At 43.1% G+C, this 18,862-nt stretch overlaps 1 protein-coding gene across 4 annotated transcripts in view; it reads left to right on the top strand.

Annotated features, from left to right (window-relative positions):
• ptpra (protein tyrosine phosphatase receptor type A) overlaps positions 1–18,862 on the top strand; it is a 219,091-nt gene that overhangs the window by 178,459 nt on the left and 21,770 nt on the right. For all 4 annotated transcript variants that reach the window (XM_059965672.1, XM_059965671.1, XM_059965670.1 and 1 more), the window contains 3 exons: positions 4,465–4,600; positions 5,274–5,423; positions 17,621–17,714. In XM_059965672.1, the coding sequence (XP_059821655.1) occupies positions 4,465–4,600; positions 5,274–5,423; positions 17,621–17,714 (380 nt within the window). The remainder of the gene's footprint in view (positions 1–4,464; positions 4,601–5,273; positions 5,424–17,620; positions 17,715–18,862) is intronic.

Here is an 18,862-nt window from a genome sequence, read left to right as displayed (position 1 = left end):
ACCACTGATGTCAAACTGACAGGTCTATAATTGCTAGGCTTACTTCTAGAACCCTTTTTAAACAATGGAACCACATCAGCAATACGCCAATCCTCCGGCACAATCCCCATTTCTAATGACATATTAAAGATCTCCGTCAGAGCTCCTGCTATTTCTACACAAACTTCCCTCAAGGTCCTGGGGAATATCCTGTCAGGACCCAGAGATTTATCCACTTTTAAATTTCTTAAAAGTGCCAGTACTTCCACCTCTTTAATTGTCATAGGTTCCATAACTTCCTTACTTGTTTCGCACACCTTACACAATTCAATATCCTTCTCCTTAGTGAATACCGAAGAGAAGAAATCGTTCAAAATCTCTCCCATCTCCCTCGGCTCCACACATAGCTGAGCACTCTGATTCTCTAAGGGGCCAATTTTATCCCTCACTATCCTCGTGCTTTTAATATAACTGTAGAAACCTTTCGGATTTACTTTCACCTTATTTGCCAAACCAACCTCGTATCTTCTTTTAGCTTTTCTAATCTCTTTCTTAAGATTCCTTTTACATTCTTTATATTCCTCGAGCAATTCCTTTACTCCATGCTGCCTATATCTATTGTAGACATCCCTCTTTTTCTGAACCAAATTTCTAATATCCCTTGAAAACCATGCTGCTCTCAAACCTTTAACCTTTCCTTTCACCCTAACAGGAACATAAAGATTCTGTACCCTCATAATTTCACCCTTAAATGACCTCCATTTCTCTATTACATCCTTCCCATAAAACAACTTGACCCAATCCACTTTCTCTAAATCCCTTCGCATCCCCTCAAAGTTAGCCTTTCTCCAATCAAAAATCTCAACTCTAGGTCCAGTCCTGTCCTTCTCCATAATTATATTGAAGCTAATGCTATTGTGATCACTGAACCCGAAGTGCTCCCCAACACATACATCTGTCAGCTGACCTATTGCATTCCCTAACAGGAGATCCAACACTGCCCCATCTCTAGTCGGTACTTCTATGTATTGTTGCAAAAAACTATCCTGCACACATTTCACAAACTCTAAACCATCCAGCCCTTTTACAGAATGAGCTTCCCAGTCTACGTGTGGAAAATTAAAATCTCCCACAATCACCACCTTGTGTTTACTACAAATATCTGCTATCTCCTTACACATTTGCTCTTCCAACTCACGCGCCCCATTAGGTGGCCTATAATACACTCCTATCAGTGTTACTGCACATTTCCCATTCTTCAATTCCACCCAAATGGTCTCCCTAGAGGAGCTCTCTAATCTATCCTTCCAAAGCACCGCCATAAGATTTTCTCGGACAAGCAATGCAACACCTCCTCCTCTGGCCCCTCCTACTCTATCACACCTGAAGCAACTAAATCCAGGAATATTTAGTTGCCAATCACACCCTTCCTGCAACCATGTTTCACTAATAGCTACAACATCATAATTCCAGGTATCAATCCACGCTTTAAGCTCATCCACCTTTCTTACAATGCTCCTAGCATTAAAATAGATACATTTAAGATACTCTCCATCTCCTCCTCTCTTTCCATCCATAACAATGCATTCAAATTTATTATCCTTTTCTTTCTTCTCCCCGACATCTTCGGGCTGAGCGCATCCCTTCTCCATCACCTGCCTTTCCTCCCTCACACACTGTCTATTTACTTGCTCCACTGGTGAACTAACCTCCTCTCCCATAGTCTCCCACCCCCCCATCTTACTAGTTTAAAGTCCGCCCTGTAGCCCTAGCAAACCTCCCTGCTAGGATAGTGGTCCCCCCACGATTCAAGTGTAACCCGTCCTTCTTGAACAGGTCATTCCTGCCCCAGAAGAGGTCCCAATGATCCAGAAACTTGAATCCCTGCCCCCTGCTCCAATCCCACAGCCACGCATTCATCCTCCACCTAATTCTATTCCTACTCTCACTGTCGCGTGGCACAGGCAGTAATCCCAAGATTACTACCTTTGCAGTCCTTCTTCTTAACTGCCTTCCTAACTCCCTATACTCTCGTTTCAGGACCTCTTCCCCTTTCCTTCCTATGTCATTGGTACCTACATGTACCACGACCTCTGGCTCTTCACCCTCCCACTTCAGGATATCTTGGACGCGATCAGAAAAGTCCCGAACCCTGGCACCAGGGAGGCAAATTACCATCCGGGACTCCCGGTCACCTCCACAGAAACGCCTGTCTGAGCCCCTGACTATTGAGTCCCCTATTACTATGGACCTCTTTCTTCTAACCCTACCCTTCTGAGCTACAGGGCCGTCCTCTGTGCCGGAGGCTCGGCCACTGTCACTCCCACCAGGTAGGCTGTCCCCCCCCAACAGTACTCAAACATGAGTACTTATTATCAAGGGGTACAGCCACTGGGGTACTCTCTAGTACCTGCCTCTTCCCCTTCCTGACTGTGACCCACCTATCTGCCTCCCGTGGCCCCGGAGTGACCACCTGCCTGTAACTCCTCTCTATCACCTCCTCACTCTCCCTGACCAGGCGAAGGTCATCGAGCTGCAGCTCCAGTTCCCTAACTCGGTCCCTCAGGAGCTGCAGTTCGGCGCACCTGGCGCAGATGTGGACGTCCGGGAGGCTCGGAGACTCCAGGATCTCCCACATCTGACACCGAGAACAACAAGCTGCCCTCACACTCATACCTCCCAAATAACTGAAAATACAAGAACTAAAAGATAAGCCTACTTTGTCCTCTTCCGCCTAAGCCCTCTGAGCCCAAGCCCTACACTCTGCGCCCGGCTCACTCCGCTGCCCGCAAACGAAGCTGCCCGCTTCTTAAGGCGGCGTTCTTTATATATCTTCCCTCCTTCCCGGGCCTCCTTCACGCGCCTGCGCAGTGCCGCCTCTCAGAACTCCGATCTGAGAAGCAATTGGACAATTTGAAAATGGCCGCCGTCGCACTTCCTCTCAAGCCTCGCTGTCCTCTTCCAAAAGAGGACACACAGCTATCACTCTCTGAGTAAAGAAATACCCCCTCGTGTTTCCCTTAAACTTTTGCCCCCTAACTCTCTAATCATGTCCTCTCATTTGAATCTCCCCTACCCTCAATGGAAACAGCCTATTCACGTCAACTCTATCTATCCCTCTCAAAATTTTAAATACCTCGATCAAATCCCCCCTCAACCTTCTATGCTCCAATGAATAGAGTCCTAACTTGTTCAACCTTTCTCTGTAACTTAAGTGCTGAAACCCAGGTAACATCCTAGTAAATCGTCTCTGCACTCTCTCTAATTTATTGATATCTTTCCTATAATTCGGTGACCAGAACTGCACACAATATTCCAAATTTGGCCTTACCAATGCCTTGTACAATTTTAACGTTATATCCCAACTTCTGTACTCAATGCTTTGATTTATAAAGGCCAGCGTTCCAAAAGCCTTCTTCACCATCCTATCTACATGAGACTCCACCTTCAGGGAACTATGCATTGTTATTCCTGGATCTCTCTGTTCCTCTGCATTCCTCAATGCCCTACCATTTACCCTGTATGTTCTATTTGGATTATTCCTGCCAAAATGTAGAACCTCACACTTCTCAGCATTAAACTCCATCTGCTAACGTTCAGCCCATTCTTTTAACCGGCATAAATTTCCCTGCAAGCTTTGAAAACCCACCTCATTATCCACAACACCTCCTACCTTAGTATCATCGGCATACTTACTAATCCAATTTACCACCCCATCATCCAGATCATTTATGTATATTACAAACAACATTGGGCCCAAAACAGATCCCTGAGGCACCCCGCTGGTCACCGGCCTCCATCCCGATAAACAATTCTCCACCACTATTCTCTGGCATCTCCCATCTAGCCACTGTTGAATCCATTTTATTACTCCAGCATTAATACCTAACGACTGAACCTTCTTAACTAACTTTCCATGTGGAACTTTGTCAAAGGCTTTGCTAAGTCCATATAGACTTCATCCACTGCCTTACCCTCGTCAACATTCCTCGTAACTTCTTCAAAAAATTCAATAAGGTTTGTCAAACATGACCTTCCACGCACAAATCCATGCTGGCTACTCCTAATCAGATCCTGTCTATCCAGATAATTATTAATACTATCTCTAAGAATACTTTCCATTAATTTACCCACCACTGATGTCAAACTGACAGGTCTATAATTGCTAGGCTTACTTCTAGAACCCTTTTTAAACAATGAAATAATAGACGTAAAAGTGACCATGAAGCTGACATTTTGGCAGTAAAGAAAATTCAAGGTGATCGTATGTTTTCAGGATTGAAAAATCTTCTGGCCTTCCTCTTTCTAGTCTGTAGATGTGATTTGTAACTGCCTTTGATGTGTATAGCAATCCAAACCTCATTATGGCCAGGAATGGGCAATAATCACTTAGATCCACTTGTTAAGAAGCCATTAAATAATTATTTTATTTAAAACAGCTTTTTCACATAACTTTCCACATTAAAAATGTTTTGCGATTTTCAGTGCTGGGGTTGGTCGTACAGGCACTTTCATTGTTATTGATGCCATGTTGGATATGATGCATGCAGAGAGGAAGGTGGACGTATTTGGATTTGTGTCACGGATTCGAGCTCAGAGGTGTCAGATGGTTCAGACTGATGTAAGTATGAAAATTGTATTTTTGCTAATTAGTGTTCCCTCATTAATTTAAATTATGTAGAATACCGCATGTAATGAGTTCATAATATGGAGATGGGTATTATGGGTGCTGAAAATGGGGCAAGAAGGAGGGAAATAGAGCAGGTAAAGTGGAAATTCTAAGTCTGTTTCAAAATCCAGATTAACAATAGGGCAGATAAATAGTTGAATTCAAAAAGGAGAAACATAGTGACTATTTTGTTGCAGTTTTAGGTGCACAGGTAAACGCAGTATTTACAGTCTTTTGTAAAGGAGGACTTGATGGTTCATGCAGTTGAATGGACCTTTAGTCAAAGAAGAAAGAGCATGAAGAACAATAAAGGCAAAAAAAAAATCTGGTTTGTTCCTGCTGATATTTCAGAGAATTGAGTTTATGGGGCTATGCAGAAGTACACTCAAGCACTTCATAATTCCAGTGAAAAGTAAAGACGACACTATCAATAGCAGGTGTAGAGAGTATTCTGGAGGTGGATAAAAACTGCCTTTGGTATTGGACTGAATTCAACAAAGAAGCTGGGTTTGGATTTGAGTCAGTATTTTTCAGTTTGATAAGAGGCAGATGTGGTGAAATGCCAATATCATTTTCTCTATTTTTACATATTTGATAAATGCTGTTAAATTTTGTTGCATTGTAGATGCAGTATGTATTTATATATCAAGCACTATTGGAACATTATTTATATGGGGACACAGAACTGGAAGTGACTTCACTTGAAAGCCACTTGCAAAAGCTTTACAATAGAGTATCTGGATCAGGCTGCAATGGTCTAGAGGAAGAATTCAAGGTAAGGAATTAAAACATTTAACCATTTAGTAAATGGGACCAGTTTGGGAACATGTTTTTAAAAGAACTTAGTCTTTTAATACCACTTTTTTTAGTTACTAATTTTTCTTTAATTCACTTATTGACAAGTGACAAGTAGCTTATTGTCATTTAATTACATACATGGATATAATGTATATGGAAACAAGACCATGTTTCTTCAAACCAGGATGTAAAACATATAGCACACAATAACTTATGAAGGTAAGGATAAAATTTACAGATGAATCTCACATATATAACAGACTAAAGTGCGTTAACATTAAATATTGTAAGGTACAGGACAGATTAGCCAACGACACTTCGAATCCACTGCAGCTGGGAGTTCAGAAGCCTTATGGCCTGTGGGAACAAACTGCTTCTCATCCCGACCATTTTTGTTTTTATGCGTTGTATTCTCCTGCCTGATGGTAGAAACTCAGAGGATGCTGGATGGATGGGTGGAATCCTTAATAATACTAAGGGCTGTGCGTACGCAGCGCTCCTGATAACTGTCCCTGATAGCTGGTAGGGAGACCCTTATGATCCTCTCAGCTGTTCTCATATTCCTTTGTAAGGACTTCAGGTCTGATGTTTGACTGCTCCCATACGAAATGGAGATCCAACCTTTATTTCTAAAAGAGAAATCTGACATGGTAAAACCTGGGCAGCACAAAATGCTACGTTGCAGACAAATGAGATGCCGAAAAACTGACAGCCTTGAATGTGAAAAGCCATCATGATCAAATTTTTTCAAGATATAGCTAAAGTCTCTTTCTATCAACACAAGTAAGTTAGTTGTTATTCCCTTGACCCATAGAGTTTTTACAGCACAAGAGGAGGCAGTTTTGGTATTCATGTATGGTTGACTGATGATTAGCCTTCAACTTGAATAGTGTTTTTTTATTTATTTTATCTCAGTGTGCCATAATCTTCTTCACATTTCACCTGAACTCCCTTTACTTGTGTAATGGGGTTTCTTAAAAGACAACTCTACAATCTCCCCCTTTTGTTGTTGTTCAGTCATTTAGTTGAGTCTGACTTCTCATGACCTCATAGACCATAGGGTTTTCATGGCAAAATATGGAAGTAGATTGCCAGGCCTTTCTTCCTCACAGATACTGCTGCTGCCCAGGTTGGGACCCGGCTGGGTTTGAACTCAGGCCTTGCAGTCCAATACTGATGCCACTACACTAGCAGCTGGCCCAATCTCCAACCTGGTTTGCAGCTAAAAGTCCCTCATGCATAGAACCATTATAGAGAATCTACGCATTTAACTAAGGATGGTCACACCTCTTTTAAAAGGTAAAAGACCAGAACTGGAAGCAAAATAGTAATTGTGGCTTAAATGGGGCCTTATGTATTCACTGCAGCTATTTATGAAGCTCAATATTGTCTATGAATTAGTTACTATTAATATGTACTGATACTTTTAAAGATCATGCACATAAATTTCAAGTCAATTCATTCCTACTGAACGAGTAGTGCTTACAAAGGACTAAAAATGTAGTTGTTGTAGTGCTGTTGATAGGATTCATAATGAATACTACACTGCTGGTGGTCAGTCTCTGGGAAATAGTATATCTGGAAGATGGCGCCAACATAGTAGTTGAGGAGAAGCATGAAAATTACTGGGGATGAGATAAAAAGTTTTAAACAAGTGTTTGTGGTTTTAACATTTTTGAATGTGGAAGGAAATACATTTTGGAGGCTCTGGTATCTTTTTAAAGGCAATAAACATTATGCCAGGAGTGGTGCCAGAAACAATGTCATGTTTTCCCAAAAGGGATGAATGGATAATCTGATTAGGTACAGACTGGTGAGATTAACTTCTTAGTGATCTTTAAGGATGCATCGGGGTCTTAATATTGTCCCAGTAGCTCCTGAGATCTCTGCTTTGAGTGGTCATGGACCAATGATTGCTAGAAGTTGGTGGAGATTTTGATTTTTTTCAAGTAAGGTCCAAGAACATCCTTGAAGTATTTGCTCTGCCTGGCAATTTCCTCCTACTATAGAGCTTAGAGTGCCTGTTTCAGGGCCTAGCTTCTGGTATGTAAATGACATGGCTAGCCCAGTGTAACTGACTGAAAGTAACTAAGACTTTAATGCTACAGGTGTTGTCTTAGAAGTCTTTGATGAAGTTAATTCCCTTATCCTCATAAATTTGGAGGATTTTGTGTAGTTGTCATTGGTGGTATTTTTCCAATGCCTTGAGAAGCCTGCTGCAGAAATACCAGATGGCAGTGATCACTGCTTTTCAGTAGACCCTGAGTTTTTGCCTGTTTTGAGATCTTGCGATAAACACAGCATTTCTTAGTCACCCACAGGCTATGCTGATGCGTTGAAGATAGTAGTGTATTTCACCATCTATAATCTATTTTTGCTGAGAGATAGCTCACAAGATGATGGGTTGTGCATAGTTTCCAGAGTCTCGCTGTGAATCTAGAGTGTTAGAGGCCATGAGCAGCTTGGCAAAAGACTGTGGTCTTGCTACTATGTGATAATGCTGGAGAGATTAACCAGCAGAGTTTTGGTTGAGTAAGGATACTGCAAATGATGGATCTGTTTTCCCTAGTGAATGGTGAGTACCAGGAATACACTTTCAGAGAAAGTAGTGGAAGCAGAGTTGATAAACAGCATTTAACTGTGGTCTAGATGAACATTTGAATTGCTGAGGCATTGAAGGATGTAGGTCAAATACTGAAAGATGGGATTAATGTGGTTGGGTTCCCATTGGTTGGCAGAGCCTGTTTCCATGTGTAGGGTATAAGGCCCATCCTCTCAAGTACTTCAAAATGATTTGGTAATGTCATGGAACTTGGTCTTTCAGTGTGTGAACTACAATCATCTGCTTTTTGCAGCTTCTTTACTGAGGTTTGAAGAATATTAGTTCACAGTTATAGTTGCATTAGGTTAGATGGTTTCCATGAATTCTGAAAATTGTCTTCATACCAGAGGTTTGTTGGAAATGAGGTACAGCATTGTGATACAAGAGAAAACTGTTGGGGCAATGATGATTCTATATATGTCACTGGACTTCACTGAAATTGTTTTTTTTGTGAAATCATTTGTCAGTACTATGCCTTGTGTGGAGTCATGGAGCAAACAGAACGAGATAAGTACATTTGAAGGATATGTCTCTCTTGACTGATAGTCATTCTTTAGTGAGGTTGTAAAAGGTCTTGCTTCATTTTCTTGGAATTGTCACATAGTAATGATCACTCCTGTTTTGCCTCAAGATGGACAGAATCTATATTGTGACTTAAAAAGCAGTTCTTTAGCTGCTGTGTGGATCCAGTTATAGGACATTGGCAATGACTTTTTCTGTGGTAGACAACAGACAGATTCCTCTACGGTTACCACAGTCAAATTACATGTTTTAGCATTCTTAATGCTCTAGAAGAGTTAATATAATCAGTTAGTTTGTGCAATTCTACAAGGGATTGAGATTTTTTGTAGATGTGACCATGAGGATTGATGAAGGTAGAGTAGTAGATTTTGTCTACGTGGTCTTCATGAAAGCTGTTGACAAGGTTCCACATGGCAAACTGATCTAGTGGAGGTTTGATTTCAAGATTGGAGGTCTTTGCCCAGTGGTATGCAGCAGGGATTGATTCTGGTTCCTCTGTTGTTTATCATGTATATTAACAATTTAAATAAAGATAAATGTGGCATGATTAGTCAACCCACAGAAGGCTACTGGACCAGACAATATTCCTGGCAGAGTGTTCAGAGGTTGTGCAGACCAGCTGGCAGGTGTTCTCACTGACATCTTCAACATCTCTCTGAGCAGCACCGTCGTTACAACATGCTTCAAGGCTGCCAGCATCAGTCCCCGTGCCGAAGAAGTCTTCAGTGTCCTGCCTCAATGACTACCGTCCCATTGCACTCACATTCAGCACATAAAGGCCCTGCTGCCCCCCTCAATAGACCCCCTGCAGTTCGTGTATCATCCCAACCGCTCAACAGATGACGCTATTACCACAACCCTCCACCTGGCCCTCACCCACCTGGATAAAAAAGACACATACGTGTGAATGCTGTTCATAGACTTCAGTTCAGCATTCAACACAATCATTCCTCGGCACCTGATTGGAAAGCTGAAACTGCTGGGTCTGAACACCTCCCTCTGCAACTGAATCCTAAACTTCCTGACTGGGAGACCTCAATCAGTCCAGATCGGGAGCAGCATCTCCAACACCATCACACTGAGCACGGGGGCTCCCCAGGGCTGTGTGCTCAGTCTACTGCTGTTCACTCTGCTGACCCACGACTGTGCAGCAATACACAGCTCGAATCACATCATCGGGTTCGCAGATGACACAACTGTGGTGGGTCTCGTCATCAAGAATGACGAGTCAGCATACAGAGAGGAGATGCAGTGACTAACAGACTGGCGCAGAGCCAACAACCTGTCTCTGAATGTGAACAAAACAAAAGAGATGGTTGTTGACTTCAGAAGAGCATGGAGCAACCACTCTCTGCTGAACATTGACAGCTCCTCTGTTGAGGTCGTTAAGAGCACCAAATTTCTTGGTGTTCACTGGCGGAGAATCTCACCTGGTCCCTCAACACCAGCTCTATAGCCAAGAAAGCCCAGCAGTGTCTACTTTCTGCGAAGGCTGTGAAAAGTCCATCTCCCAACCCCCATCTTCACCACATTCTACAGAGGATGTATCGAGAGCATTCTGAGCAGCTGCAGCACTGTATGGATCGGGAATTGCACCATCTTGGATCGCAAGACCCTGCGATGGATAGTGAGGTCAGCTGAGAAGATCATTGGGGTTTCTCTTCCCACTATACAGACACTTACACCACACACTGCACACACAAAGCTAACAGCATTGTGAAGGACCCCACGTACCCCTCACACAAACTCTTCTCCCTCCTGCCATCTGGCAAAAGGTGCTCTGGCATTTGGGCTCTCATGATCAGACTGTGCAACAGTTTCTTCCCCCAAGCCATTAGACTCCTCAATACTTGAGAGTCTAGACGACTTCTACATCGTTTATTTTGTAATTTGTCCTTTACTGTGCCTATTGCCTTGTTTATTAATTATTGTACTACCCTGCACTGTTTTGTGCATTTTATGTAGTCCTCTGCAGGTCTGTAGTCTAGTACAGCTTTTATGTTGTTTTATGTAGTCTAGTGTAGCCTTGTGCTGTCTCACATAGTCTAGTGTAGTTTTGTGTTGTTTTATGCAGCACCAGGGTTGTTTTGTTTTTATTGTGTACTGTACCAGCAGTTTATGATCAAAATGACAATAAACTTGACTTGTATACAGATAGCTCCACTGTAAAAGTAGACAGTGAAGAAGTTGGTTTAAGAGTATAATTGAATCTAGATCAACTGCAAAATGGGCAAAGGAATGGCATGTGGAATTTAACTTGGAGAAATGTGAAGTGATGTAGTTTTGGAGTTAAATCAGGGAAAGGCTTGCACAATGGGTTCTATGGAGTACTGAGGAGTACAGGTACATTGTTCCTGAAAGTGGTGACATAGGTAAACAAGGTGGTGTAGAAGGTATATGACATGATTGCCCTCAACTGATGGGTATTGAGTTATGGGAGTTTGGATGCCATGTTACATCTGTATAAGACACTGATGAGACTGCATCTGGAATATTATGTGGTTGCCATCCTATAGCAAGGATGTGAATAAGGTGAAGAGGAGGCAGGAAAACTTCATAAGGATGTTGCCAATACTGAAAGGCTTGAGTTATAAGGTCAGACTGCATAAACTGTGATTGTTTTCTCTGGAGTGAAGGAGGCTGAAAGACCACCTTATGGATATTTATAAAATCATGTGGGATGTTGTTAAGCTGGATGATCAATCTTTTTCTCAAGGTACATGTGTCTAAAACCAGAGGGCATAAGTTTAAGATAAGGGGGAAATGACTTAAAGTAGACCGAAGGAAACATTTTCACACAGAAGGTGGTGGGTATATGAAACAAGCAGTCAGATTAAACAATAGAGGTCAGTACCATTACAGTATTTACAAGATATTTGGACAGGTACATGAATTGGAAAGGTTTGGAGGGATGTGAGTTAAATTGGGTAGAGGGATTGGGCAGCATGAACAAGTTGGGCTGAAGAACCTTTTTCCAGGCAGTATAACTCTAAGGTGCTCTGAGATATGCTCATAGTTGGATATTAGGGTCAATAGAAGGTATGGGAATCTCTGTGCATGGTATTTCAGAATATTGATATCTGTAAAACCTACTAGACCCAGAGAACAGCAGATTACTGTTCTGTCAGTGACTCATTTACCTCCCAAGTTTTAGCTGATCTGTAACCCTTAATGCCACATACCTCCAGAGAAGACTGTATAAAATACACTGTCTGTGAAGGAGAGCTGAGTCGTTGTTTGAAGTCCACTGCGCTCGTTATATCCTCGTAGAACTCCAGTAAGTTTGTCAAGCAGGGCCTGCCTTTGCTGAATCCATGCTGCGTCTGCCTAATTAATCCATTTCTTTCCAGATGTCTCACTATTTCTTCTTTAATGATAGGTTCAAACATTTAACCAACTACAGATGTTAAACTAACTGGCCAGGTATAGATAAGGATGCATAGAGTTGAGGTGATGTATTAGCATGGATGGAGGATTGGTTAACTAACAGAAAGCAGAGAGTTGGGACACATGGGTGTTACTCTAGTTGGCAGTCAGTGGTGTGCCTCAGGGGTCGGTACTGGGCCAGCAACTGTTCACTGTATACATTAAGGATCTGGAGGAGGACACGGAGTGTCGTGTATCTAAGTTTGCCGATGATAATAAATTGAGTGGAAAAGCAAATTGGGCAGAAGATAGAGTCTGGAGAGAGATATAGATAGGTTAAATGAGTGGGCAAGGGTCTGGTAGATGGAATACAATGTTGGTAAATGCGAGGTCATCCACTTTGGAAGAAACAATGGAAGAGCAGATTATTTAAATGGTAAAATATTGCAGCACGCTGCTGTGCAGAGGGACTTGGGAGTGCTTTGCATGAACCACAAAAGGTTGGTTTGCAGGTGCAGCAGATTATCAAGAAGGCAAATAGGTGTTGACCTTCATTGCTAGAGGGATTGAATTTAAGAGCAGGGAGGTTATGCCACAACTGTACAAGGTACTGGTGATGCTGCACCTGGATGCAGGTCTCCTTACTTGAGGAAGGGTATACTAGTTTTGGAAGTTGTACAGAAGCAGTTCACTAGGTTGATTCCAGAGACGAGGTGTTTAGACTATGAGGAGAGATTGAGTTGCCTAGGACTGTACTCACTGGACTTCAGAAGAATGAGAGGAGATCTGATAGAAACATAAAATTCTGAAAAGGATAGATAAGATAGAGGCAGGAAAGTTGTTTCCACTGATAGGTGAGACTAGAGCTAAAGGACATAGCTTCAAGATTCGGGGGAATATATTTAGGATGAAGATGAGGAACTGCTTTTCCCAGAGAGTGATGAATCTGTGGAATTCTCTGCCCAATGACGCAGTGGAGGCTACCTCAGTAGCTATATTTAAGACAAGGTTAGCTAGATCTTTGCATAGTAGGGTAATTAAGGGGTCTGGGGAAAAGGCAGGTAGGTGGCGATAAGTACATGGCCAGATCAGCTATGATTTTGTTGAATGGCAGAGCAGGCTTGACGGGCCAGATGACTTACTCCTGCTCCTAATTCTTATGTTTTTATCTTAAGTTCTTATGTTGAAGTCATTTTTTGTTCTACATACAGGGAACTCCCAAAGTTTTACATTGCACTGATGGTGAATGCCTTCTGTTGTCTAAGTTTACTGCTGGAAATGTCAGACATTTGCCACAACAAATATGTGTCAGTGATGATAAATCTGATTCTGATTCTATGTAATTGGAGAACAGTTGTCCCACTTAATTATGTGCTAAAATGTTGCTATCAAGTTTAAAATACAATACTTAAGCAATTAAATTGTGGTTGGTATTAACTGTTTTATAAAAATCAGTCTATGAAAAGCAGACAGTACCTTTAATCTGAAGAACAGTTCAAGTTATGATTTCAGAGAAATAGTAGTCATAAGGAAAAATATATATAGCTCAAGCCGCTGGGTGTCATGAATGTAGAATTGATCGTCCTGGTCTATCTTGCACTTCCACTGAGTGGACACCGGAGGGCAGCACTGCTAGGAGGGGAACCAGCCCCAACCCAAGTACATATTCCAGTATGTCCCACAGGGGCTCTCCCACACCGCCTTGGCATCTCCTCTCCTCATTGGCTGCAACAAGCGACCCCATGGCCTTGGCCTAGGGTTCACCATAACCGAGGCAAAACAGCTAACCCTGCTGACAGACTCACCAATGATCCATTGAACTGGACTTGCAGTGTTCTACATTGCCAATAGCCAACAGGGTCTTAAAATCACAAGAAAAACAAGCCAATCACTCACACTGTGCATCATCCAATGGTGCACGACAAGTCCAGGTGTCAGCAGAATAACAATATGCAATACATCCAGCTGCAGTACTTGATTTTCTTAGTATCCAGCAGTGACTTGCAATCTTAAAAAAGACATACAAGACAAACAAATGCATCTTTGATTAGACAGTGAATATCAATATGTAGTTGACAACTGTTAGAGTCTGTCTCTTAAGAGCATCAAATTTCTTGGTGTTCACCTGATGGAGAATCTAACCTGGTCCCTCAACACCAGCTCCATAGCAAAGAAAGCCCAGCAGCATCTCTACTTTCTGCAAAGGCTGAGGAAAGTCCATCTCCCACCCCCCCCCCCTCCCCCATCCCTATCACATTCTACAGGGGTTGTATTGAGAGCATCCTGAGCAGCTGCATCACTGCCTGGTTCGGAAATTGCACCATCTCTTTTGTAAGAGGACAGCCAGGCTTTGAGAGGAAGTGCGGCGGCAGCCATTTTCAAACTGTCCAATTGTGTCTCAGATCGGAGTTCTGAGAGGCGGGACTGTGCAGGCGTGTGAGGAGGCCTGGGAAGAAGGGAAGATATAAAAAGAACGCAGCCTTAAGAAGCGGGCAGCTTCGTTTGCGGGCAGCGGAGTGCGCCGGGAGCAGAGTGTAAGGCTTGGGTTCAGGGGGCTTAGGGGGAAGAGGGCACAGTAGGCTTATCTTTTAGTTCTTGTTATTTTTCAGTTATTCGGGAAGTATGAGTGTGAGGGCAGCTTGTTGTTCTCGGTGTCAGATGTGGGAGGTCCTGGAGTCTCCGAGCCTCCCGGATGTCCACATCTGCGTCAGGTGCGCCGAACTGCAGCTCCTGAAGGACCGAGTTAGGGAACTGGAGCTGCAGCTCGATGACCTTTGCCTGGTCAGGGAGAGTGAGGAGGTGATAGAGAGGAGTTACAGGCAGGTGGTCACTCCGGGGCCACGGGAGGCAGATAGGTGGGTCACAGTCAGGAAGGGGAAGAGGCAGGTACTAGAGAGTACCCCAGTGGCTGTACCCCTTGACAATAAGTACTCATGTTTGAGTACTGTTGGGGGGGGACAGCCTACCTGGTGGAAGTGATAGTGGCTGGGCCTCCGGCACAGAGGATGGCCCTATAGCTCAGAAGGGTAGGGATAGAAGAAAGAGGACCATAGTAATAGGGGACTCGATAGTCAGGGGTTCTGTGGAGGTGATCGGGAGTCCCGGATGGTAATTTGCCTCCCTGGTGCCAGGGTTCGGGACGTTTCTGATCGCGTCCATGATACCCTGAAGTGGGAGGGTGAGGAGCCAGAGGTCGTGGTACATGTAGGTACCAATGACATAGGTAGGAAAGGGGAAGAGGTCCTGAAACGAGAGTATAGGGAGTTAGGAAGGCAGTTAAGAAGAAGGACCGCAAAGGTAGTAATCTCGGGATTACTGCCTGTGCCATGCGACAGTGAGAGTAGAAATGAAATTAGGTGGAGGATGAATGCGGGGCTGTGCGTTTGGAGCGGGGGCAGGGATTCAAGTTTCTGGATCATTGGGACCTCTTCTGGGGCAGGCGTGACCTGTTCAAGAAGGATGGGTTACACCTGAATCCTGGGGGGACCAATATCCTAGCGGGGAGGTTTGCTAGGGCTACAGGGCAGACTTTGAACTAGTAAGATGGGGGGGGGGGCAGGAATCAATTTGAAGAAACTATGGGAGAGGAGGTTAGTTCACCAGTAGAGCAAGTAAAGAGACAGTGTGTGAGGGAGGAAAGGCAGGTGATGGAGAAGGGATGCGCTCAGCCTGAAGATGTAGGGGAGAAGAAGGAAAAGGATAATAAATTTGAATGCATTGTTAGGGATGAAAAGAGAGGAGGAGATGGAGAGAATCTTAAATGTATCTATTTTAATGCTAGGAGCATTGTAAGAAAGGTGGATGAGCTTAAAGCGTAGATTGATACCTGGAATTATGATGTTGTAGCTATTAGTAAAACATGGTTGCAGGGAGGGTGTGATTGGCAACTAAATATTCCTGGATTTAGTTGCTTCAGGTGTGATAGAGTAGGAGGGGCCAGAGGAGGAGGTGTTGCATTGCTTGTCCGAGAAAATCTTATGGCGGTGCTTTGGAAGGATAGATTAGAGAGCTCCGCTAGGGAGACCATTTGGGTGGAATTGAAGAATGGGAAATGTGCAGTAACACTGATAGGAGTGTATTATAGGCCACCTAATGGGGCGCGTGAGTTGGAAGAGCAAATGTGTAAGGAGATAGCAGATATTTGTAGTAAACACAAGGTGGTGATTGTGGGAGATTTTAATTTTCCACACGTAGACTGGGAAGCTCATTCTGTAAAAGGGCTGGATGGTTTAGAGTTTGTGAAATGTGTGCAGGATAGTTTTTTGCAACAATACATAGAAGTACCGACTAGAGATGGGGCAGTGTTGGATCTCCTGTTAGGGAATGCGATAGGTCAGCTGACAGATGTATGAGGACATGAGAGGACATGATTTGAGAGTTAGGGGGCAGAAGTTTAAGGGAAACACGAAGGGGTATCTCTTTACTCAGAGAGTGATAGCTGTGTGGAATGAGCTTCCTGTAGAAGTAGTAGAGGCCAGTTCAGTTGTGTCATTTAAGGTAAAATTGGATAGGTATATGGACAGGAAAGGAGTGGAGGGTTATGGGCTGAGTGTGGGTAGGTGGGACTAGGTGAGATTAAGAGTTCGGCACGGACTAGGAGGGCCGAGATGGCCTGTTTCTGTGCTGTGATTGTTATATGGTTATATATGGTTATCTCGGATCGCAAGACCCTGCAGTGGATAGTGAGGTCAGCTGAGAAGATCATCGGGGTCTCTCTTCTGGCCATCACGGACATTTACACTACACGCTGCATTCGCAAAGGAAACAGCATTATGAAGGACCCCACGCACCCCTCATACAATCTCTTCTCCCTCCTGCCGTCTGGGAAAAGGCTCCAAAGCATTCGGGGTCTCTTGACCAGACTATGTAACAGTTTCTTCCCCCAAGCTATCAGACTCCTCAATACCCGAAGCCTGGACTGACACCTTGCCCTATTGTCCTGTTTATTATTTATTGTATTGCCTGCACTGATTTTGTGCACTTCATGCAGTCCTGTAGACTGGTGTAGCTTACTCTTTTTTTTTTACGTAGTTAAAGTCTAGTTTTTGTACTGTGTCAAGTAACAGCATGGTCCTGAGAAAAGTTGTCTCATTTGTACCAGCAGTTATGGTCGAAATGACAATAAAAGTGACTTGACTTGAAGAGATGTAAAGCTGACTAATATATTTGAAATTGCATGATATGGACTGTGTCTTCTGATTGGATGGAGATCGATAGGAAGTTATTTATAAGAACATAAAATATAAAAGTAGGGTAAAGCATTCAGCTCCTTGTACCTGTTTTGTGACTCAATATGATTACAGCTGATCCTTTACATCCACACTAACTTCCTGCAGTAACATATTTCCCTGATTCTATTAATATCTAAAAAATGTATTGATCTCATTTTTGAATATACTTACCAACTGAACTGTGCAACCCTCTTGAATAAAGAATTTCGAAGCTTTACTCCCTTGAGGTATAAATTTATCTACCCTGAATAGCCAATTTCTTAATTTGTGACTATAACTCCTGATCCATATGTCCGAACCAAGAGAATTGTACCTGCATCTGCTCTGTCAAATGCTGTAAAGACTCAGAAATAAGTATCTCATGGAAATTGATTTTGCATGTTGTTTAATGCAAATTAAAAAATTTGTGCTTATTATTCAGCACACACTTGATTTTGTTATTATCCTCCTCAGAAACTGACATCGATCAAAATTCAGAATGATAAGATGAGAACGGGTAATTTACCAGCCAACATGAAGAAAAACAGAGTTCTTCAGATCATCCCATGTAAGAGCTTTTTTATAATTAAACTGAATATTCTTTGTGCTTCAATTTAGAAGATCTGAGTTGTTACATAAAACCTGACATATTAATATGGTTACAAATTCATTGCCCTGTTATGGAACTTTAAGTGGTGATTTTTGACAACTTAGATGATTTGATTGTATGGATAGAAAATATCTCAACAATCAAGAATAACCTGAACATCAAAACTAATATCAAAGTTCACATAAACCAAAGTTGATGATATCGTAGAGCACTCTCCCAAGAAAATTTGAAGATCATCAAGATCATGGCTAATCTACTTCAGTGGCCCCAATGATGTTTTTCTGCCGATCCCCTTTATTCTCCTAGTATCCAGAAATCTAACTAATTTGACCTTATTTATTATTTGCAGACTGAGCCTCCAGGAGCAGGTATACCAATGATTTACCACTCTCTGTATGAAATTATTTCTCTTTGTTGTCCTTAATGGGACCAACCCGTCCTGTGTTTTAAGATTACTGCTTCTGGACTCCTCAGTCAGCCAACATAACTTCTGTGCATCCATTCTATTGAGCCTCAAGATATTTTGTAGGTTTCCGTGAGATCTCATTCTTCTCAACTAAATAGAATATAGACTTAGCCTACTTTATCTCTTCTGTATTTCACGCACCTCTGCCTTCACCCCATCCCCCCGCCAGCCCACCAGGGATAGAGTCCCCCTGGTCCTCACCTATCACCCTACCAGCCTACAGATCCAACGTATAATCCTCCGCAACTTCCGCCACCTCCTACGGGATCCCACCACCAGCCACATCTTCCCCTACGCGACTCCCTTGTCCATTCATCCCCCCCCCCCCCCATCCCTCCCCACCAACCTCCCTCCAGGCACTAATCCCTACAAACGGAAGAAGTGCTACACGTGCCCCCATACTTCTTCCCTCACCACCATCCTAGGTCCCAGACAGTCCTTTCAGGTGAGGCACCACTTCATCTGCGAGTCAACTGGGGTGATATACTGTATCCGGTGCTCCGAATATGGCCATTTATACATTGGGGAGACCCGCCGCAGACTGGGAGAGCGTTTCACCGAACACCGGCGTTCAGTCCTCCAGCAGTGGCAGGATCTCCCACACACTTCAATTCCACAGACCACTCCCACTCTGACATGT

This window comes from Hypanus sabinus, chromosome 3 (genome assembly GCF_030144855.1).
Source record: "Hypanus sabinus isolate sHypSab1 chromosome 3, sHypSab1.hap1, whole genome shotgun sequence".
Lineage (NCBI taxonomy): Eukaryota > Metazoa > Chordata > Chondrichthyes > Myliobatiformes > Dasyatidae > Hypanus > Hypanus sabinus.
This window is presented reverse-complemented; position numbering and strand designations above follow the sequence as displayed.